The sequence below is a fragment of the Corvus brachyrhynchos genome, unplaced genomic scaffold (assembly GCF_000691975.1).
Source record: "Corvus brachyrhynchos isolate BGI_N302 unplaced genomic scaffold, ASM69197v1 scaffold514, whole genome shotgun sequence".
In the NCBI taxonomy this organism is placed as follows: Eukaryota; Metazoa; Chordata; class Aves; order Passeriformes; family Corvidae; genus Corvus; species Corvus brachyrhynchos.
The window spans coordinates 3,388,331-3,404,507 of record NW_008238319.1 but is presented as its reverse complement, the minus strand read 5'-3'; the positions used below and the strand labels follow the sequence as shown (position 1 = coordinate 3,404,507).

The 16,177-nt window shown below is 41.4% G+C and overlaps 1 protein-coding gene across 1 annotated transcript; it reads left to right on the top strand.

Annotated features, from left to right (window-relative positions):
* Positions 1 to 890: 890 nt before the first annotated feature.
* On the top strand, positions 891 to 15,388 carry FAM175B (family with sequence similarity 175 member B). Its single transcript, XM_017733885.1, has 8 exons — positions 891 to 1,000; positions 3,913 to 3,949; positions 6,036 to 6,102; positions 6,517 to 6,707; positions 7,244 to 7,363; positions 8,045 to 8,129; positions 9,719 to 9,833; positions 13,159 to 15,388. The coding sequence occupies exons 4-8, from the start codon at positions 6,562 to 6,564 to the stop codon at positions 13,623 to 13,625; spliced, it is 933 nt and encodes a 310-aa protein (XP_017589374.1). The 5' UTR covers positions 891 to 1,000; positions 3,913 to 3,949; positions 6,036 to 6,102; positions 6,517 to 6,561; the 3' UTR covers positions 13,626 to 15,388.
* Positions 15,389 to 16,177: the final 789 nt, after the last annotated feature.

Here is a 16,177-nt window from a genome sequence, read left to right as displayed (position 1 = left end):
GTAGGAATGGGGGTGTCCCGGCTGCTCCTTGGGGTGGCGTGCCCGGGGTGCTTCTCCCGGAGTGTGGCGTGTCCGGGATGCTCCCCCCGGCATGCGGGGTGTCTGGGCGGGGTGTGGGGTGTCGGAGCGGGATGTGAGGTCCCCCGGCATGTGGGGTGCCTGCGGTGCTCCCCTCGGGATGTGGGATGTGGGGTGTCCGGGCTGTTCCCCGGGATGTGGGGTGCCCAGGCGGCATACGGGGTGTCCGGGGTGTTCCCCGCGGGGTGGGGCTCCCGCAGGACACGTGCGCAGTGCAGAGCCGGGCTATTGCCGAATCCCTCGGTTTTGTTGGCACCTTTTTAGCCTGAGCTTGCTCTTTCTCTCTGCACCTTGTGCCAAAACCTCCTGATTCCAGCTCAGTCTCCTTCCTCATTTTGATTAGGGATAGAGAATAAATTAATTTACCTTAAAATTACTTTTAAATTGCGTTCTGCATTTTACAATCCCTGCTGTTGTTTGGGCTCCAGCCCAGTCTCCACACTAAAATTTGTGTAAGTCCCTGCAGGTTTAAACTCCTCTTCCCTTGGCTTTGCTGGAGCAGAGCACCATTGTGTTCAGGCCTCCTTCTTTTCCCCCAGTAGCTGGGGCTGGGGCAGAGCCCTCCTTTTGTGATGTGTTTGCCTTGTGTAAGTTGTGTGTAGAATGTTCCTTTTGGACAACCCATCCCTGTAGTGTTGTAAAAGGATGTTGGGAAAGCAGAAAATTGGCTTTGGTAGAACCTCAGGGCAGTTTATACCCACTGCAGCTCAGATGTGTCTTTCAAACTTCATCTTTGTTTCAATTTAAGGCTAAGAAAGCTACAGTAAATGACTGCATTTAGTGGATTTTTTCCTATTTTTAATCTTTTTTTTTTTTCTTTTAAAATTGCAGGAAGGATTTCTGCTGGGAGAGGTGAGACAAGAAGAGACTTTTAGCATTAGTGATTCACAGATCAGCAACACTGAATTTCTACAAGTGATAGGTAAGTGATGTAACTTTGAGATGTTCTGAAATAGGCACTGCTCAGGTTTCAAGTTTTCAGGAGGCTTCATTAAGAATTGCTTCACTGGTGAGACTATCACAGGGTGTCAGACTTTCAGGTTCAGATTTGCCACAGTGTCTGTGTGTTTGTGGTTACGATGTGAGGAAAGGAAACAGATCTTTGCAAGTTACAGGGGCTTTATGCACCTCCTTTTATGGAGGAAAGATCATTTACTGAAGACATTTGTCTGCATTCCATGATGGAGAAATTACTGTGGGGAATCTCCTGCTTGATACAGTTGCCTAAATACAGCATGTGCTCAAAATAAAATTAATTCATTGCTTGATTTACTGATACTGAAAGGGGCAGATTTTCAGTAGCAGGTTTGGATGGATGGCTGGGAGCTCGTGACATAAACTGTCACAGCAGGGCTGGACAAGGAATATTTGTCAGACATTTGTTGATAAGCACGAGTTCTGTACAGCTGATCTGTTGTGAAAAAGGAACAAAGATCAAAGATCTTGCTGTCAAGTTTTGGTTGAAGGAGATTTTTTTAGACGTGAGTGAGAAGCTGTTGCATGTTTGGTTTACAGAAAACAGGAAAGCCCTGAAAGAAGCTGCCTTTTTGTTTCTGGATATATAACCAGCTGTTAAAATATACTTAAACCTTCCTAAATACCCAAGCATGCCCATACCTGGCTTTGTGAATGTGATCCCAGATAACAAAGCAGGGTGTGCATAAAGCTCAGTGAAAACACCAACAGCTCTGGATTGACTCTCAGATGTTGTTCTGACACAGAGCAGGTGATCTGGAAACATGTGCAGTGGTACCACCTTACATCTCAAGAGATTTCCCACCTTGCAGTGGTGATGGTTTTGTGGTCTGGACTCCAGAAGGTTGAGTAGTTTCCTGTTCTGGTTATTCTTAAGAGAACATGGGTGGTAAATTGAAGTATCAGTTATGAGCTAAATTACAGAAAATAAAGGCATAGCGTTTTTTGTGTGTGCATACAATCACTGTCAGAGTGTTGCTGATGGCTCTGTGTGTTCAGACAAAACTGACAGAGCCAGTCATTTTTAGGTTTTTAAATTAGACCTTGCTCTTCAGTGGTCACTGATCTTGGTTGTTGTTGGCAGTGCAGCCTTGGCCTGGTTTCCTAAACCAGGTGTTTGTGGTGTTAAAAATTGCTCCCTTTTTAGATCACCCCTTTGTCACATTACTGGTTGCAGTGACTTTATGAAAATGGAAATTACCCACTCCTGGAGACCCTTCTGGATATTTTTTTTTTTGTTTGCCATTTTTAATTCAATATTTATTCAACAGAATTAACTCTTGCACTCCCAGTTCATCTCACGAGATTGACAATCGTGGCACCGTTGTCACAGATGAGTTTTAATCTTCTTCTGTGTCTCCTTAGTATTGTGTGTACATAGTATGTGTACTAGATATATATATTAAAATAAATCAATGTGTAAACCTTAAATTTAGAATGTTGGCTGCTTCATGTGGTCTGAGCAGGAGGCTTCTTGCTTCCTGTTTCTCAAAACACAAGGTCTGTTTAGCAACATCATCACCCAAGAATCAAGAATGTTGTTGCAGTTAATGTATTTGCTGGAAGGAATTGGTCTAAGCTGGAATAATTGTACTTACAGGCTTTGTTAGCAGATTGTTTCCACAGATTCCTGCATGATGGTGTGAAAATATTAGAGTTGACACAATTTTATATCAAATAAAGGGAGTCAGTAACTCTTAACAGCAGCATCCTGAGGAGTTCTTGCCAGTGAGATTGTGCAGTTTCTCAGGCAGTGTGCCTGGAATGGGTGCTCAGGGCCTTGTTTTGATAGACACCAAATGTGCTGAGATGTGAATGTGTGCTGTCTGCTGTTCTTGGGAATTGTGATCCATCCGCTGGTGCCTCTGCTGAGATGGCAACCCTGAGCAGCCCGTGGCTGCCAGAGCAGCAGGTGGTGAGTCACTGCAGGGAGGCAGAGCCTGAGCTAAGTTATTGCTAAACACTCCAGTGGGATTCTGGTGGAGGAACTGGAAATATTTGTGCTACGTCATCACAGAATCCCAGGATGGCTTGGGTTGGAAGGGGCCTTAAAGCCCATCTTGTTCCACCCCTGCCATGGGCAGGGACACCTTCCACTGTCTCAGGTTTCTCCAAGCCCCTGAAAAAATAAGTCACGCTTGGTGTTGGAAAAATAATGTAGATTGGATTTTTACTCTTTCCTCACTCTTCTCCAAGACTGCTGACATGTTACAACCTCTGCTGATTAAATAAGCATCTTAGCATTTATTACAACCTTTTCAATGAAAAAACACTGCCCTGACTTTTTAATATTTCATATAAAAGAATTATAAAGTACAGCTAAATGTTTTGAAGTTGCTTTTCACCCCTTTTCTCGTTAGAGATTCTGTTTGCATTGCCTCTTTAAACACTACAGTGTATGATATTTCCGTGCTTCCCTTCCTCATCCCTTTTTTTATTAATTGCTGCTGTAATAAACAATGTATATGAATGCAAGTAAGCTGTTGTGAAAAGGTGTAGCAAAAAGAAAACAAGAATCAGAAATGCTTTGTGAGGAACTTGCAACTATAAAATAGTATCGAAAGTGTGTATTTGAGGCTCAGATAAATCTCTGTGTATCTGAACAAGTGTATGCCTTGCTTATTAAAATATTTTTCTATGTAAAAGGGCAAATTATAAAGTGAAGGCAGTTTTCTGGGTATGGTGCTGTGTCATCAAGTGTTGTTGAGACATTAAGGGCAGTGTGTGGTCTGACACAAATGTTTTCTTGCTCAGTAGCTCTGATGTGGAAAGTTCATGCGAGATATGCCACTGTAATTTCTCTTTGCCTGGAGCAGTTGGACATATATCACTTTTTTCTTTGTTTGTTTGTTGTTGCAGAAATCCATAACCATGAGCCTTGTTCAAAACTCTTTAGGTAAGCTTTTTTTGTTGTCTTGCTGTGGTGGCTGCAGAATACAAAAATAGGGAGCTCCTTGCAATATATTGGCATTTCAAATGTCCCTACCAATGTTTGCTCATCTGATGGTTTTACAGAAAGACACAGAAATGGCACCAGCCATGACAATCAAAGTAGGAGTTTACAGCTTTAGTAGTAGTTTGGAAGGGGTTTATTTCTCTATCTCTTTGGATTTCCATCTTGTGTAGCTGGTAGAGGTAGGGCAGCAGTCAGGTCAGCTCATATCACTCTGATGATGAGAATGAATGTCAAAATCAATTAAAATTATTGTAGTCTTAGGCTGGCTCTGCCTGGGCCTGGTAGGTCACAGCATCCTCTGTGTCCCTGGTAACTTGCTGGGTTAACAAGTTGGTTTGTACTTAGTGGTACCAACCTGCACCAGCTAATTATTGTAAAATTTTCAGCTTTCTAGTTATTTTTGCCTTCCGATCTCCTGAACTCCAGAATTTACATTAAATATGGGGCTAATATATTCTATTTAACAGCTTCCATCTATTTACATGTAGATTTTCTGTATAGTCTCCACTTGTTACACAGTGATGGCTGCTAAAGCTCTGTCTAGAACTCCTTTTGAGAAGGAATTCCCAATTAATCTCCTCTTGTCTTGAGAGATTTCCAGCCAATTAAGAAGACACAGTAGCTTAGACATTATGATTGACACTGGTTGCATTAAAAAGAAAAGCTGCAGTCAGTCACTTGCTGGCTGATAATTACAGAGAGGGTACTCTTAACCCAGTGATTTAAATGCTGCAGACTCCACACATGGAGATAATGTCCCAGTGTCTGGTCAGCTCCTCCTGGATCCCAGGGATGCTTTGTGCAGTACATATCCAAACGGATCACGTTCCCTGCTTCCCCCAGGCAAGGAATTGGTTGTTAGTGCTGGAGCTGATGGAGGAAGGGGAGCAGGCAGGATCTCACTGTGTGCTGCTGCTCAGGAAAGCTGATGAATTCATTTACTGCACAGCACCAGGAACTCTCACAGCTCATACACTTTTTATCAGGGCCAGAGCGTGCTGTTGGTTATTCCTGCAAAGCACAGTGTGCCGGTTTGGACAAATTTGGAGGAAAATATCCTCTGATAGAAGGCAGGTTACAACCAGCCCTCCTTATTTTTTTTGTCTCCCCCCTCTCAGGCTCAGTTTAAAGGCATAGAAAGGCACAAAATTAATTTCTGGGCATAGAATAGCGATATGGGATACAACATCATAAAGTCACCCCAAGAGACAGAGTTGGATATCCACTGCTTACCAGGATTATAAATAAATATTGCAAACATGAATTGAAAAGATTGTGACAATATAACGTGCTGTCTCAAGTTAGTCATTAGTTGTAGTCTGGGTTTTCCCAGCAACTTACACCTTGAAGCAAATGATACTTCCACCTTTATTTACCAGCCAAGCACTGAGCTCAGGATTTGGTGGTTTTTTACCCCACCCCACAAACACTGAGATCCTAGACCCCTAAACCAGAGCGTTTTCCTGCACTGCTTTAGGTATTAGTGATATCAGCTCTTGAAAGAGACCAGGGAGGAATCTATTTTCAAATGTTTTTCCTTTTATCATGCAGTATGATCTACTTGAATTTCTAAACCTGTCTGCATAGGTAGATTTATAAATTCCTAAGTCCTGAGAAATAATGACACGTCAGGGTTTGGGTTCAGCTGTGGAAGCGGAATCATATGGAAAGACCATGATACTTTGAATTATTGCTCACTCTTTTGGCTTCAAGGGTCCGACCATGTGAGTGTAACTGCAAGATTGGAGCTCAAGAAATTGATTTGGAGTTGCATGTAAAGTGGCCCTGCTTTCATTTCTTCTAGGCTGGTAGGCTTCTGATTATCAAAGCAGGGTTTTACAGAATGCTGGTCAAAATAAAATTGCACAGTGCATTTCTGTTGGTAAAAGTAAGGCTCTGGAAGTTGCTTTGTATTGTCTAGAATGCCATCTACTTGTAGAACACTCAAAGTATAAATTATTTACTTTATGTATAATATGTGTGTATAAACTGTGTACCTACCTTTCTCTCTTCCTTTTTGTTCAAGCTTTTATGACTATGCAGGCAAAGTTAATGAGGAGAGTTTGGACAGGATTCTTAAAGACAGAAGAAAAGTAAGTTTTCTATCTTTTCCTCCTGTTGCAGGCATTAGAAAGAGTGGGTTTGGAAAACAAATGGAAAAAAAAGGTAGTTAACTAGAAGAAATACTTTCCTTCACAAATCTGGTGGTTTGTTTTGATCCAGGGCTTATCCTGTACAGAAGTTGTTGGATTTGTGGTGCTTAGAATAAATTGGGGACAATGTCCAATTTCCCTGAAGAAATGTAAAAGATTTAAGTGTAGGTCTCCAGAAGTGTAAGGCTGTATTGATTCTCTCAAACTCAAGTCTCTAGGAATTCAGTTTGTTTCATTGTCCTAAAGCTTTTGGGTAATGGTGATACCACAGTTTTAGCCCCTTTATTCTCAGAAGGTAAATCTGTGTCTCTCAGGTAACACTGTGGGGTTTTTTCTGATGTAATTTGATTACAGAACGTTATTGGATGGTACAGATTTAGGAGAAACACTCAGCAGCAGATGTCATATAGAGAGCACATCATTCATAAACAGCTGACACACATCCTTGGAGTGCCTGATCTCGTCTTCCTTCTCTTCAGCTTCATTTCCACTGCAAATAACTCAACCCATGCTTTAGAATATGTGCTTTTTAGACCAAACAGAAGGTAAGCAAACTGTGAATGAACCAATCCTCATTCTTTGTTCTACTTCTTACTGCTATCCTTTAAACAATTTAGGAGTTTGTACAATTGCACTTAAAGAAGGCTTTGTGTTTGTCCAGTGATTTCTTGGGGTGTTTGTTAATGATGACAGGTTTTGGGGGGTTTTTTTGTGCAAATAATTTATAAATTAAAATTAGGGTGAGCAAAAATTCTTTTCAGTCTCTAAATCATCAGACAAAAAATCTATTTTAAGAGACATCAGATATCACTACCATGTTTTTTTATAGTGGATCTGAATGTTTGAGTGCACATTTCAAAGATTCTAGGAGGTGTGGAGATGGCTCTATACTAAGGGAATTTTTGATCCTGCATTTATTTTGAACACAACTTGAAATATTCATCAACTTTTATAACAGACCTAAAGCAGAAGCTTTTAAATTAGATGAGTTCTGATCATCAGAGGGATGGGATAATATCCAGGCTTTTGTAAAGAATCTTTTTCCAATTAATTAAGAAAGCTTTCTGAACTTTCTCTGCAGGTATAATCAAAGGGTGTCACTTACTATTCCTAATCTAGGCAACACTAGTCAACAGGAATACAAAGTTTCTTCAGTGCCAAATACTTCTCAGAATTATGCCAAAGTTATTAAGGAACACGGGTAAGGACTTTTCCTTTTTAAATGAAGTCGTTGTCAAGCTCTACACTCTGTACCTCCCAGAGAATACTACAAATGTGCATGTTGAGCAGCAAAACACCAGTTCTGGAGGACAGTGATCAGTTCCCAGTGTGCTTTTTTCCTGCTTAGAACTGGATCTTTTAGAAGAACCAAGGGAACTCGGTGCACTCTTCAGAAAAGCAGAGTTGGTGTGGCCAGTCCATGCTGGGGCCCTTCTGGCTGGAAGCTTCTGACTTGATTTCCACCCACCACCCACCTCCCCAAGGAATTCCGTGTGCAGGCTTGGTTTAAAACTTGAACTCTGCCTCAGAAGCATTGAAGTCTTGTTGTTTTTCTTAAGTATTTTCAATCAAATGCCATAAATTCAAAGTAGCTTTTCTGGCCGTTAACAATGGAATTATACAAGCTTAAAGATTTTGACACAAGTTTAATCTCATTCAAATGAGATTTTATTGTTACAGAAGGAATTTTGGTATTGAATATGCTGCTGTCTAAATTTTGGTTTATGACTGTATGTACTGTTGCTAAAATAGGATATTTAGTAATAAAATACATTTTAAAAATACAGTGATAGACTGCTTAACAGGAATTCGAAGACAGCATGAGCTAAAACCCTGTATTGTCTTTTCTCACTAATGATTTCTGCTTTGCTTTCATTTTTAGTACTGATTTTTTTGACAAAGATGGAGTGATGAAGGACATCAGGGCTATATATCAGGTTTATAATGCACTTCAGGAAAAAGTACAGGTAACATCCTTTACTCCATATTGATCTGTATATATGTGGCATCTTGCATTCATCCTTTGGTTAAAGCAGGAGTGAAGGAGATGGAGATTTTTAAAGCTCATAAACAATTATCAGGAGCTGTAGGAAAAGAAGTCTGAATTTAAATGTTTCAGTTTTTTTTTTAATGTGAGCATTTGCAGTGGCTGCTGTGATAGTGGTTGGTACGAATATCACCACAAATACCAATTTTTGTAAGTAAATGATTTAATACTTAGTGATTTATGGGAGGTGTTAGTCATTTTTAAGGGTTTGCAGTGAAGAGAAGCCCTGGAGAAGGCTGTAGGGATTTGCAGAGGTTTAAAAATGACTCCTGGCTCTGGGTATGGAGCATGAGCAGAGCACCATCTGTTAGTTAAAACTTGTGAACGTTTTGTGTGGAGCATGAGTGAATCCTGCTCCAAATGTGCCAAAGCATCTGAAAATGCCTCGAGTGTCAGCTCTGCTCATTGTGAGCTTGTCAGTTCACAGCTTGTCCTGTGTGAAGAGCAGTGGAGCTGTGCTGCCCCGGGAGCTCACACATCTGCTAATTGTGCTGGAGTCACAGCTTGTTCCCAGGCTTTCCCTTTCATCTGCCCTGGGGGGATTCATGTCTCTGCTCCAGCTCAGCTCTGCTGGTTGGCTCCTGAAGCAGGGAACAAGGCAGGAATCCCTCCAACCATCCCCTGCACCTGCCTGCACAGGGGGAAGCTGCTCTTTCTCACTGGGAAGTTGCCACTTCCAACCTCCTTTGGAAGGTGGGTAAGGCAGATACTTCCATGGCAGCTTCAGGGAATAGGAAAATTCATCTTCAGAGATGTATCCATTAGCTAATGGCATTATTGTGTAATGCTGGTCTTGCCAAGAGCATGGCTATCCTTTGTGCTCCTGCTGTTGTTCCAATTACTGCCTGGAAAAATGGAATTGGGGTTCTTTAGCCTGGAGAAAAGGAGGCTGAGGGGAGACATTGTTGCTCGCTTCACCCAGGCAACAAGGGGCAGGAGGAGAGGGAAACCACCTCAAGTTGCAGCAGGGGAGGTTGAGATTGGAGATTAGGAACAATTTTTTCACTGAGAGGACTGTCAGGCATTGGAACAGGCTGCCCAGGACAGTGGTGGAGTCACCATCCCTGGAAATGCTCTCTTCAAAACTGATCATAGTTAATGATCATGACCAATACTTAATTTCATAGCATCACTGCATGGTTTGGATGGGAAAGGACCTTAAAGCTCATCTCATTCCACCCCTTGCCATGGGCAGAGACACCTTCCACTATCTCAGGTTGCTGCAAGTCTCATCCATCCTAAACACTTCTAGGATGGGACACTAACCAACTTTGGATCTTATTACAAATCTTCTGTCATGGTGAATTATTTGGAAATTCTTCTCCTATAACGCAGCAACAGCAGTAAAGAAAACAAGTCTCGAGGTTGAATATCTCTGCTACAGTTAAATCCTGCTTCTAGTTTTGTGCTTCAATGCCTTCTTGTTTGGTAGTAGCTTTATTAATGTTGTCCTGAAACTATTTCCTGTATTTTTGCCCAATCTTAGCATATCTTATGTTTTTCTCCCAGGCAGTATGTATAGATGTAGAAAAAAGTGAACGTGTTGTTGAATCTTTTCAAGCTGATGTAAACAAGTTAAAAAGGCAAATCGCACAAAAGAAGAATGAAAAAGAACAAGAAATAAGTAAGTTGCCTTTTAATTACCTTTTTTTTTTTTTTCCACAAGCAGATGCTGTGAGGAGAAAAGGTTTTGTGGAGTTAAAATAATTGTTGTATTGCTGATAACTCATGGGAAAAAACCATCCCATTGGGAAGGGCAATATGGTGGATTTATGTTGGGTGACACCTGAGCTGTGAAAGTTTGTGTTGCAGGTATTTTTGCTGGAGCCATCCAGTGTTAGCAAGCTTAAAATACAGAAGAGACAACACTGTAAAGAAAGAATGAGCAAGTCAGTTCTGGAAATAACACAGGAAAAGATCAGTTGTAGGAAAAGAAAAGTGGAAAAAAGTGCTAAATACTGGAGAGATTCCTTTTGAAGGAAAGAAACAGGGTACTGTGCTCACAGGCCAGGAGCTATCCATGGTTTTATAAAGTCTTTATTCCCACTCCCATTTGCTGACTTAGTGGTAAAGATGTTTAGCACTGAAATACCACTTTTCAATGTTGAAGTAAATCTTTGTAGGTGTTGTTCATCTTATTTTGCTGCTCCATAATTTCCTGAGTCAGTGAGCCTTGCTGTCTGAGCAGATCTGGCTGATTGCCACACTGTCCCTCCTTCCTAAAAACTGACTGTGGCCTCAGGAGACTTTGGTTAGCAGTAGAGAAGTTTTGTGAAGCACTTGGTTCTTTTCAAAGCGGCATTGCTGATCTAACTGAATTTGTGAGTGCAGAGGAAGACTGAAGGTAGAGAGAAGGGGCAGAGAATAGGCAAATGGGAAGTAAGATTAAAACTCAAATAATTCATAATCAAATCACTCAAAAAAACCTTTGTATTTCAGCAAACACTGCCTCTCTTTACCCATGTTTTGAAATGATAAGCAAATAAGGAAAGGTTGTCATTTTAGCTACAAGATGTTTTTTATTATTTTTGTATCCTGTTGCCTGAAGCAGTGTCTGACAAAAAGATGGTTTAGGTGAGTGAACACCCTAAACTCTGCAATGGGCTTGCTGCTGCTATGACTGGCATTTTAATTTTCTCCAGGCAGCAAGGTACTGTTATCCCATGAGCATTTTAGAGCAGTTTGATCTGTCAGCCCAAGTTCTTCTTTCTCTGAACCTGAAATATAAGGTAACAGAGCCAGGATTAGCCCAGGACCATTTAAAAGGTGAAAGTAAATGAGTCACTGCTGTTTCCTGCTTGGCTGTAGATGAAGTAGGCAGGGAACTGCTACTATGGGGAAGCAGAGGTGGGTATTTGGTGTGACTGGAGCTGATCCCAGCACAGATGGGAAAAGCTGGGGGAGGAGGAGGAGGAGGAGGAAGAGCAGTCAGTGCTCAGCTCTAGGTACTACCAGGAAGATGCAAATGCTGGACTGAGAATTCATGCCAGAGCAGATAATCATGTGAGAGGGCTGAAACAAGAAAACATGCAGCATGGAGCTCTGTAGTATTTTTAGATGTGAGTAGTTAATTACTGAATCTGGCCTTCTGTTCTCTCACTTGCTCAATGCTGGGAGAATTTCCTCGGTTTTAGTGAGGAAAAGGGAGCATTTGATTCCAATTCCTGCAGGAGTGTTGTGTGAGAGCTTGGTGTTCTTACAAACTTGGGGTTAACAGGTTATGACTTACACACTCCAGCATAAAAGGCAGTCGAGACTTCAGTTGCCAGATCACTGAAATAGTTCTGTACATGCAGCAGGATGTTCCAGCCTTTGGTGAGTGCTGTGCACCTCCCAGATGCCAGGAAATCTCCCATTGCAGGTCTCCTGTTGTGGCCCAGAAATGGAGTGCTGTTATGTAGCCACTTTAGGGAATATGCTCTTTTTATTCCCAAGAGACATCTCACTGACTCGGTTAAAGGAGCTCTTCACCCTGCATTTGTGGTTTCTCCAGAAACACGGTGCTACAGTAAATAGAGCTGATCCCATTGTGTCCCTCTCCTTACACATCCCAGTGTCAGTTCTGACAGTTTTGTTGGTTAATAACCTCTTAGGAACCAGTCAAAAACCTCAGTCTCTCCCAGTGCTTAACAAAACTTCCTGCCAGGAAGTCTTTCCTTGTGTCTAGTGTACAGTACTCTAACTTACCTTTCCGCAGCAGCCTCTTAGGCACATTTAAGAATAAAATTGTTTCCTCGGTCTTCCCTGCTGATCCCAGTTATTCTAGCCTTTCCTATGTTTTAGATCTCTAATGAGCCCTTTTTTTTTTTTTTGGTAGAGTTTCTCCAGTTTTCCCTATTTTTTAAATTAATATTTTTTTGTGGTGTTCAAAATTAGATATATTCCAGTTGCATTTTTAACAACAGTGAAATGATACATACCTGTATCTCCACAGCTGGGCACACCTCATGCATATTGATATTTATAGTTTGCATAAATCACATTTCTTTTCTGCAGAAGGATGCAAGTGTTCCTCATTTTGCAGCTTTTGCAGTTCACTATTCCTGTGCACGTCTTCCTCAAATTATTTTCCAAATCAGCTCATTCAAGATGACTTTCACATTCCTGTTCTGATACCCTGCAACACTCGCAGCTGTAATTCCATCATTTAGGTTTTTTATGTGGGTGTAGTTTTTAAAATAATAACTTCAGGGAAGAAGACGTGGTGACTTCTTTGCAGGGGATATGAGATTGTCCCCTGGCACAAGGGGCATTGGAAGAGAAAGCACAAAGTGATTTTTTTAAGATATAATGTCAAATACCAATTATCATGGATGAAAAGTGAGTTGAGTTTTACTGAATAAGAACTCAGGTGGAGAGGAGCAGGCAGGTTGAGCCCTAATGCAGGTGCTTTTTGATGTGAGTAGGAACTGAAAAATACAGAGGAAAGATGAGGTGGAAACAGCAACAGGCTGTGGAAACATCCTGTAGCTGTGTTTTTTGGGAGCTTGAACTGAAGGAAATGATCTGTACAGGATGACTGTGCACATGAAAGTGTAGCACGCTTGCACTTGCATAGTTTATTTGCTTTCTGACTCATTTTGGGTTTGACATGGGATCACTGGGATAATTGAGCTTTGCTGATCCTGATGAGCTTCATGGCTGTACTGCTAAATTTAGGGAAGTTTGTCACGCTCAAAGAGCAGGATGCAGTGTTAAGCAAGATTTGATGTGACGGTCAGGGGTAGTGTATTGATGATTCTATAAGCCTAAAATCAGAAGTATGAAAGATGAGTAGAGCAGACTGAGAGGACAGGAGCCAGTGCTGGAGTTGGAAAGCAGTGCCAGGGATGAACATTTGATGACAAGCAGAAGGAAAGAAGAGAGGACAGGCAAGGTGGTCACAGCTCGGGTATGTGGAGCACGTTGCCAAGAAATCATTAAGTACCCCTCTGTTCTTTGCTTTGTAGGAATGCAGCAGGCAATTTTAAGCAGGCAAATGCCAACAGATAACTTGGAACCCATGTTTGTCCCACGAACGTCCTACACTGGGTTTGCTGTGGAAGGCTGCACACTTGAAGATTCCGACGTCTCCGATCCTCCCCCGCCCTACTCGGATTTCAACACAACCACTCAAGACAGTTCTGTCAGCCCCGGGCTCCTGGAGAGCAGCGTCTTCATGCCTCGGCCTCAGGCAGTCGGTTCTTCCAGTTATGTTTCCACAACTGCAGGATTGAAATATTCTGGCAATGGAGCATCCATGCCATCTTCCCAAAGAGCACTCGCTGACAATGGTGACGAATCAGAAGACAGTGATTATGAGAATTTGCTTGAACCTACAGAGTCCTCTGACAGTGAATACTCACAGATAAGGGAGTCACGACCTTCAGCACATCCCGATGGTGATTCCAGGAACACTCAAACTTCTCATATTTGATAGGGGGGAAAACAAAACAAATCCACATGACACTGTTTTTTCATAATTGTTACCGAGAGATTTTGGGGATTTAACCCGGAGGAATTGAACTACACAGGATTACTGTGCACACAAAATGTAGAAGACTTGCACTAGATGGTTTATTCACCTTGTGATACATTTTGCAAGTTTTATAATGGAATCATTAGGATAATCAAGTTGTACTAATGCTGATGAGGTTCATGGATGTACTGGTAAATTTAGGCAAAACGAAATTTATAGAGATCTTGTAGCTTTTGTTGCCATATTTTCTTTAAGACAATAAATTGGGATGTAGTAACTAAGCACAGTTAGTCTACAGATAATGTTCTCAAATCAAAACTTACCTCTTGCACTATCATGCCTTGAATTTTAATTTTTGAAAGGGAATAAATATATCAGCCGCCTTCAGAATAGCTTTCTATGGTAAGCCAAATTGGCCTTTGCAAGCAAAGAAATTTTGATAATTCTGAGAAGCCTGATTGGAAAAGATGTGGTCAACCTCCTTCTGTGGGCATGCCCTCATCAGAGGAGGGGTTTGGTTCGCCCTTTTACTAGCAGAATGTGTCTCATTTCAACTGATGGTTGCCTTTTTTCCTGTAAAGGGTGTTGGGGGGGGTTGGGATGCCTGGTAAATCATCCAGATGAATGTCATAAATGGAATTATTCTGGTTTCACTGGGTTTACAATGACTTTACGCCACACTAGCTTCATTTATTGTCTCGTGTTCTTTTAGCATAAATATGAAGTGCACATACAGGAGTAAATGACCAACAGAAGTAGTAAATTCCATCATGATTGGACTTCGGAGTCTGCAAATTACAAACATCAGAGACTGCTTCTTGCCTTTTATTTGCATCTGAGTATTGGATTTAGGCTTCTAGATGAGTTATTTTATGTAAGAAATAGGGGATAGGGCAGGAGAAGATTGTTTGGAGAGTCCCCTGGGTTTATTACCTCTTTTCCTCTGGGTGAAACATGTAAATGATTATTTTAATTTGAATTACAGCTCTTGTCAGAAAACTGCCGTTTGGGATAAATGAAGTGTGGTATATTTAGAGAATTTCATGTTTGGATGCACTTACTTTTATTTAAATACTGCTTGTATGCTGACGTTGCCCAAAATATGTGAAATTGTGCCACTAAGAAGTTTGTATTATTGGACTTTATCCCTGATGTGTAAATGAGAAAATACACATTTTAAGATGAGGTTATCTGCAGCATTTATCACTTGGAGGTGTCAATAGCCACTTCTTCGGTTTACACCCAGAACAGCAAAGCAGTTGCTTAAAAATGTTAAATATCTCAAATTTACACACTGAAATTTTAATCTTTTGGATCATATCTATAGGCAAAAGTCTGTTCATTACCCTCTCCTTACCTGTACTAAATGAAGCAAAATAACTTTGGGAAAAAATGAGATGTTAAAATTGCTGCTCTTCTACCGAGTGTTTCCACCTTTAAACATCTAGTGCTCTGGTTTTAACTATTTTACATTGTTCTCATTAGCCTTAACTGGATGGTTTTTTGTCTTGGAGTGTTGCAGTTCCTTGAAACAGAGACCTTGCTGTGGAGTCCCCAGCTGTGAGCACCTGTGGCTCAGGTGTGAACTCTGAATCAGTGCTGGAATCAGAATTGACAGGTTGGCAGCCACCGTCTTGATTTTTATTCTGCACAGAAACCTGCAAAATGTACATCTCTGACAAAGCAGTTCAATGTGACAATAAAATCTTATTTAATCCTAACATAGGTTTTAATACTTGTCAGGTTCCACGCTGGTGGAAGAGCTCACTTCCACCAACAGGAGTGCAGCTCAGAAGTGGTGGTTTGTTCAGGCTGGTCTGTTTGTGGGACTGAGGGATGTGGCAGAGGGAGTGTTCCACGCCTGACACCTGTGCTTATGTTTATACAAGATCCTTGAATTCTGGGGTTGTTTAACAAAAAATATTAAAAGCTCTGCTTGGTATTCCATGCACCATGTAGGTGGAACAGGTGTCATCGTGCCCTCCAGCCAGTGCTACCTGCAGGTATTTTCATTCACCGTAACTGCTGATTCCTAAGTACAAAGGGTATGGCTTTATATATATATACATATATATATTTTTTTTTTTTTTATTTAATTCAGGTAATATTCTGGCAAAAAGACACCTGATTAGACTTCACAGTTTTCATGACGGTCCTGTTAAAAACAACAGCGTTGGGTTGTGATCTGTCAGAAGGCAACGGGGAGCAGCTTTAATCCTGAATTGTGGAGTTTCACACCTGTGGAACACCAGGTGACTCCTGGACAGTCCCTGTTGGTGATTCCCAGGAGCAGGGCCTGTGGCTGTGTCCTCTCACTAACAGGGAAGGCAGCATTGAGGAAAAGCTACTGAAAATTGGCTTCTGTGCCCTTCAGTTCCAAATCAGGGAGTTTTCCTGGTACAATGAAATATTTTCTGGGTGATTGTGAGAAACCTGGAATCGCTGTTTCCTCTATTTCCAAATTTACTCTGATTCCCCCTCTGTTGATAGCAAGAAGAACAGGAGTGCAC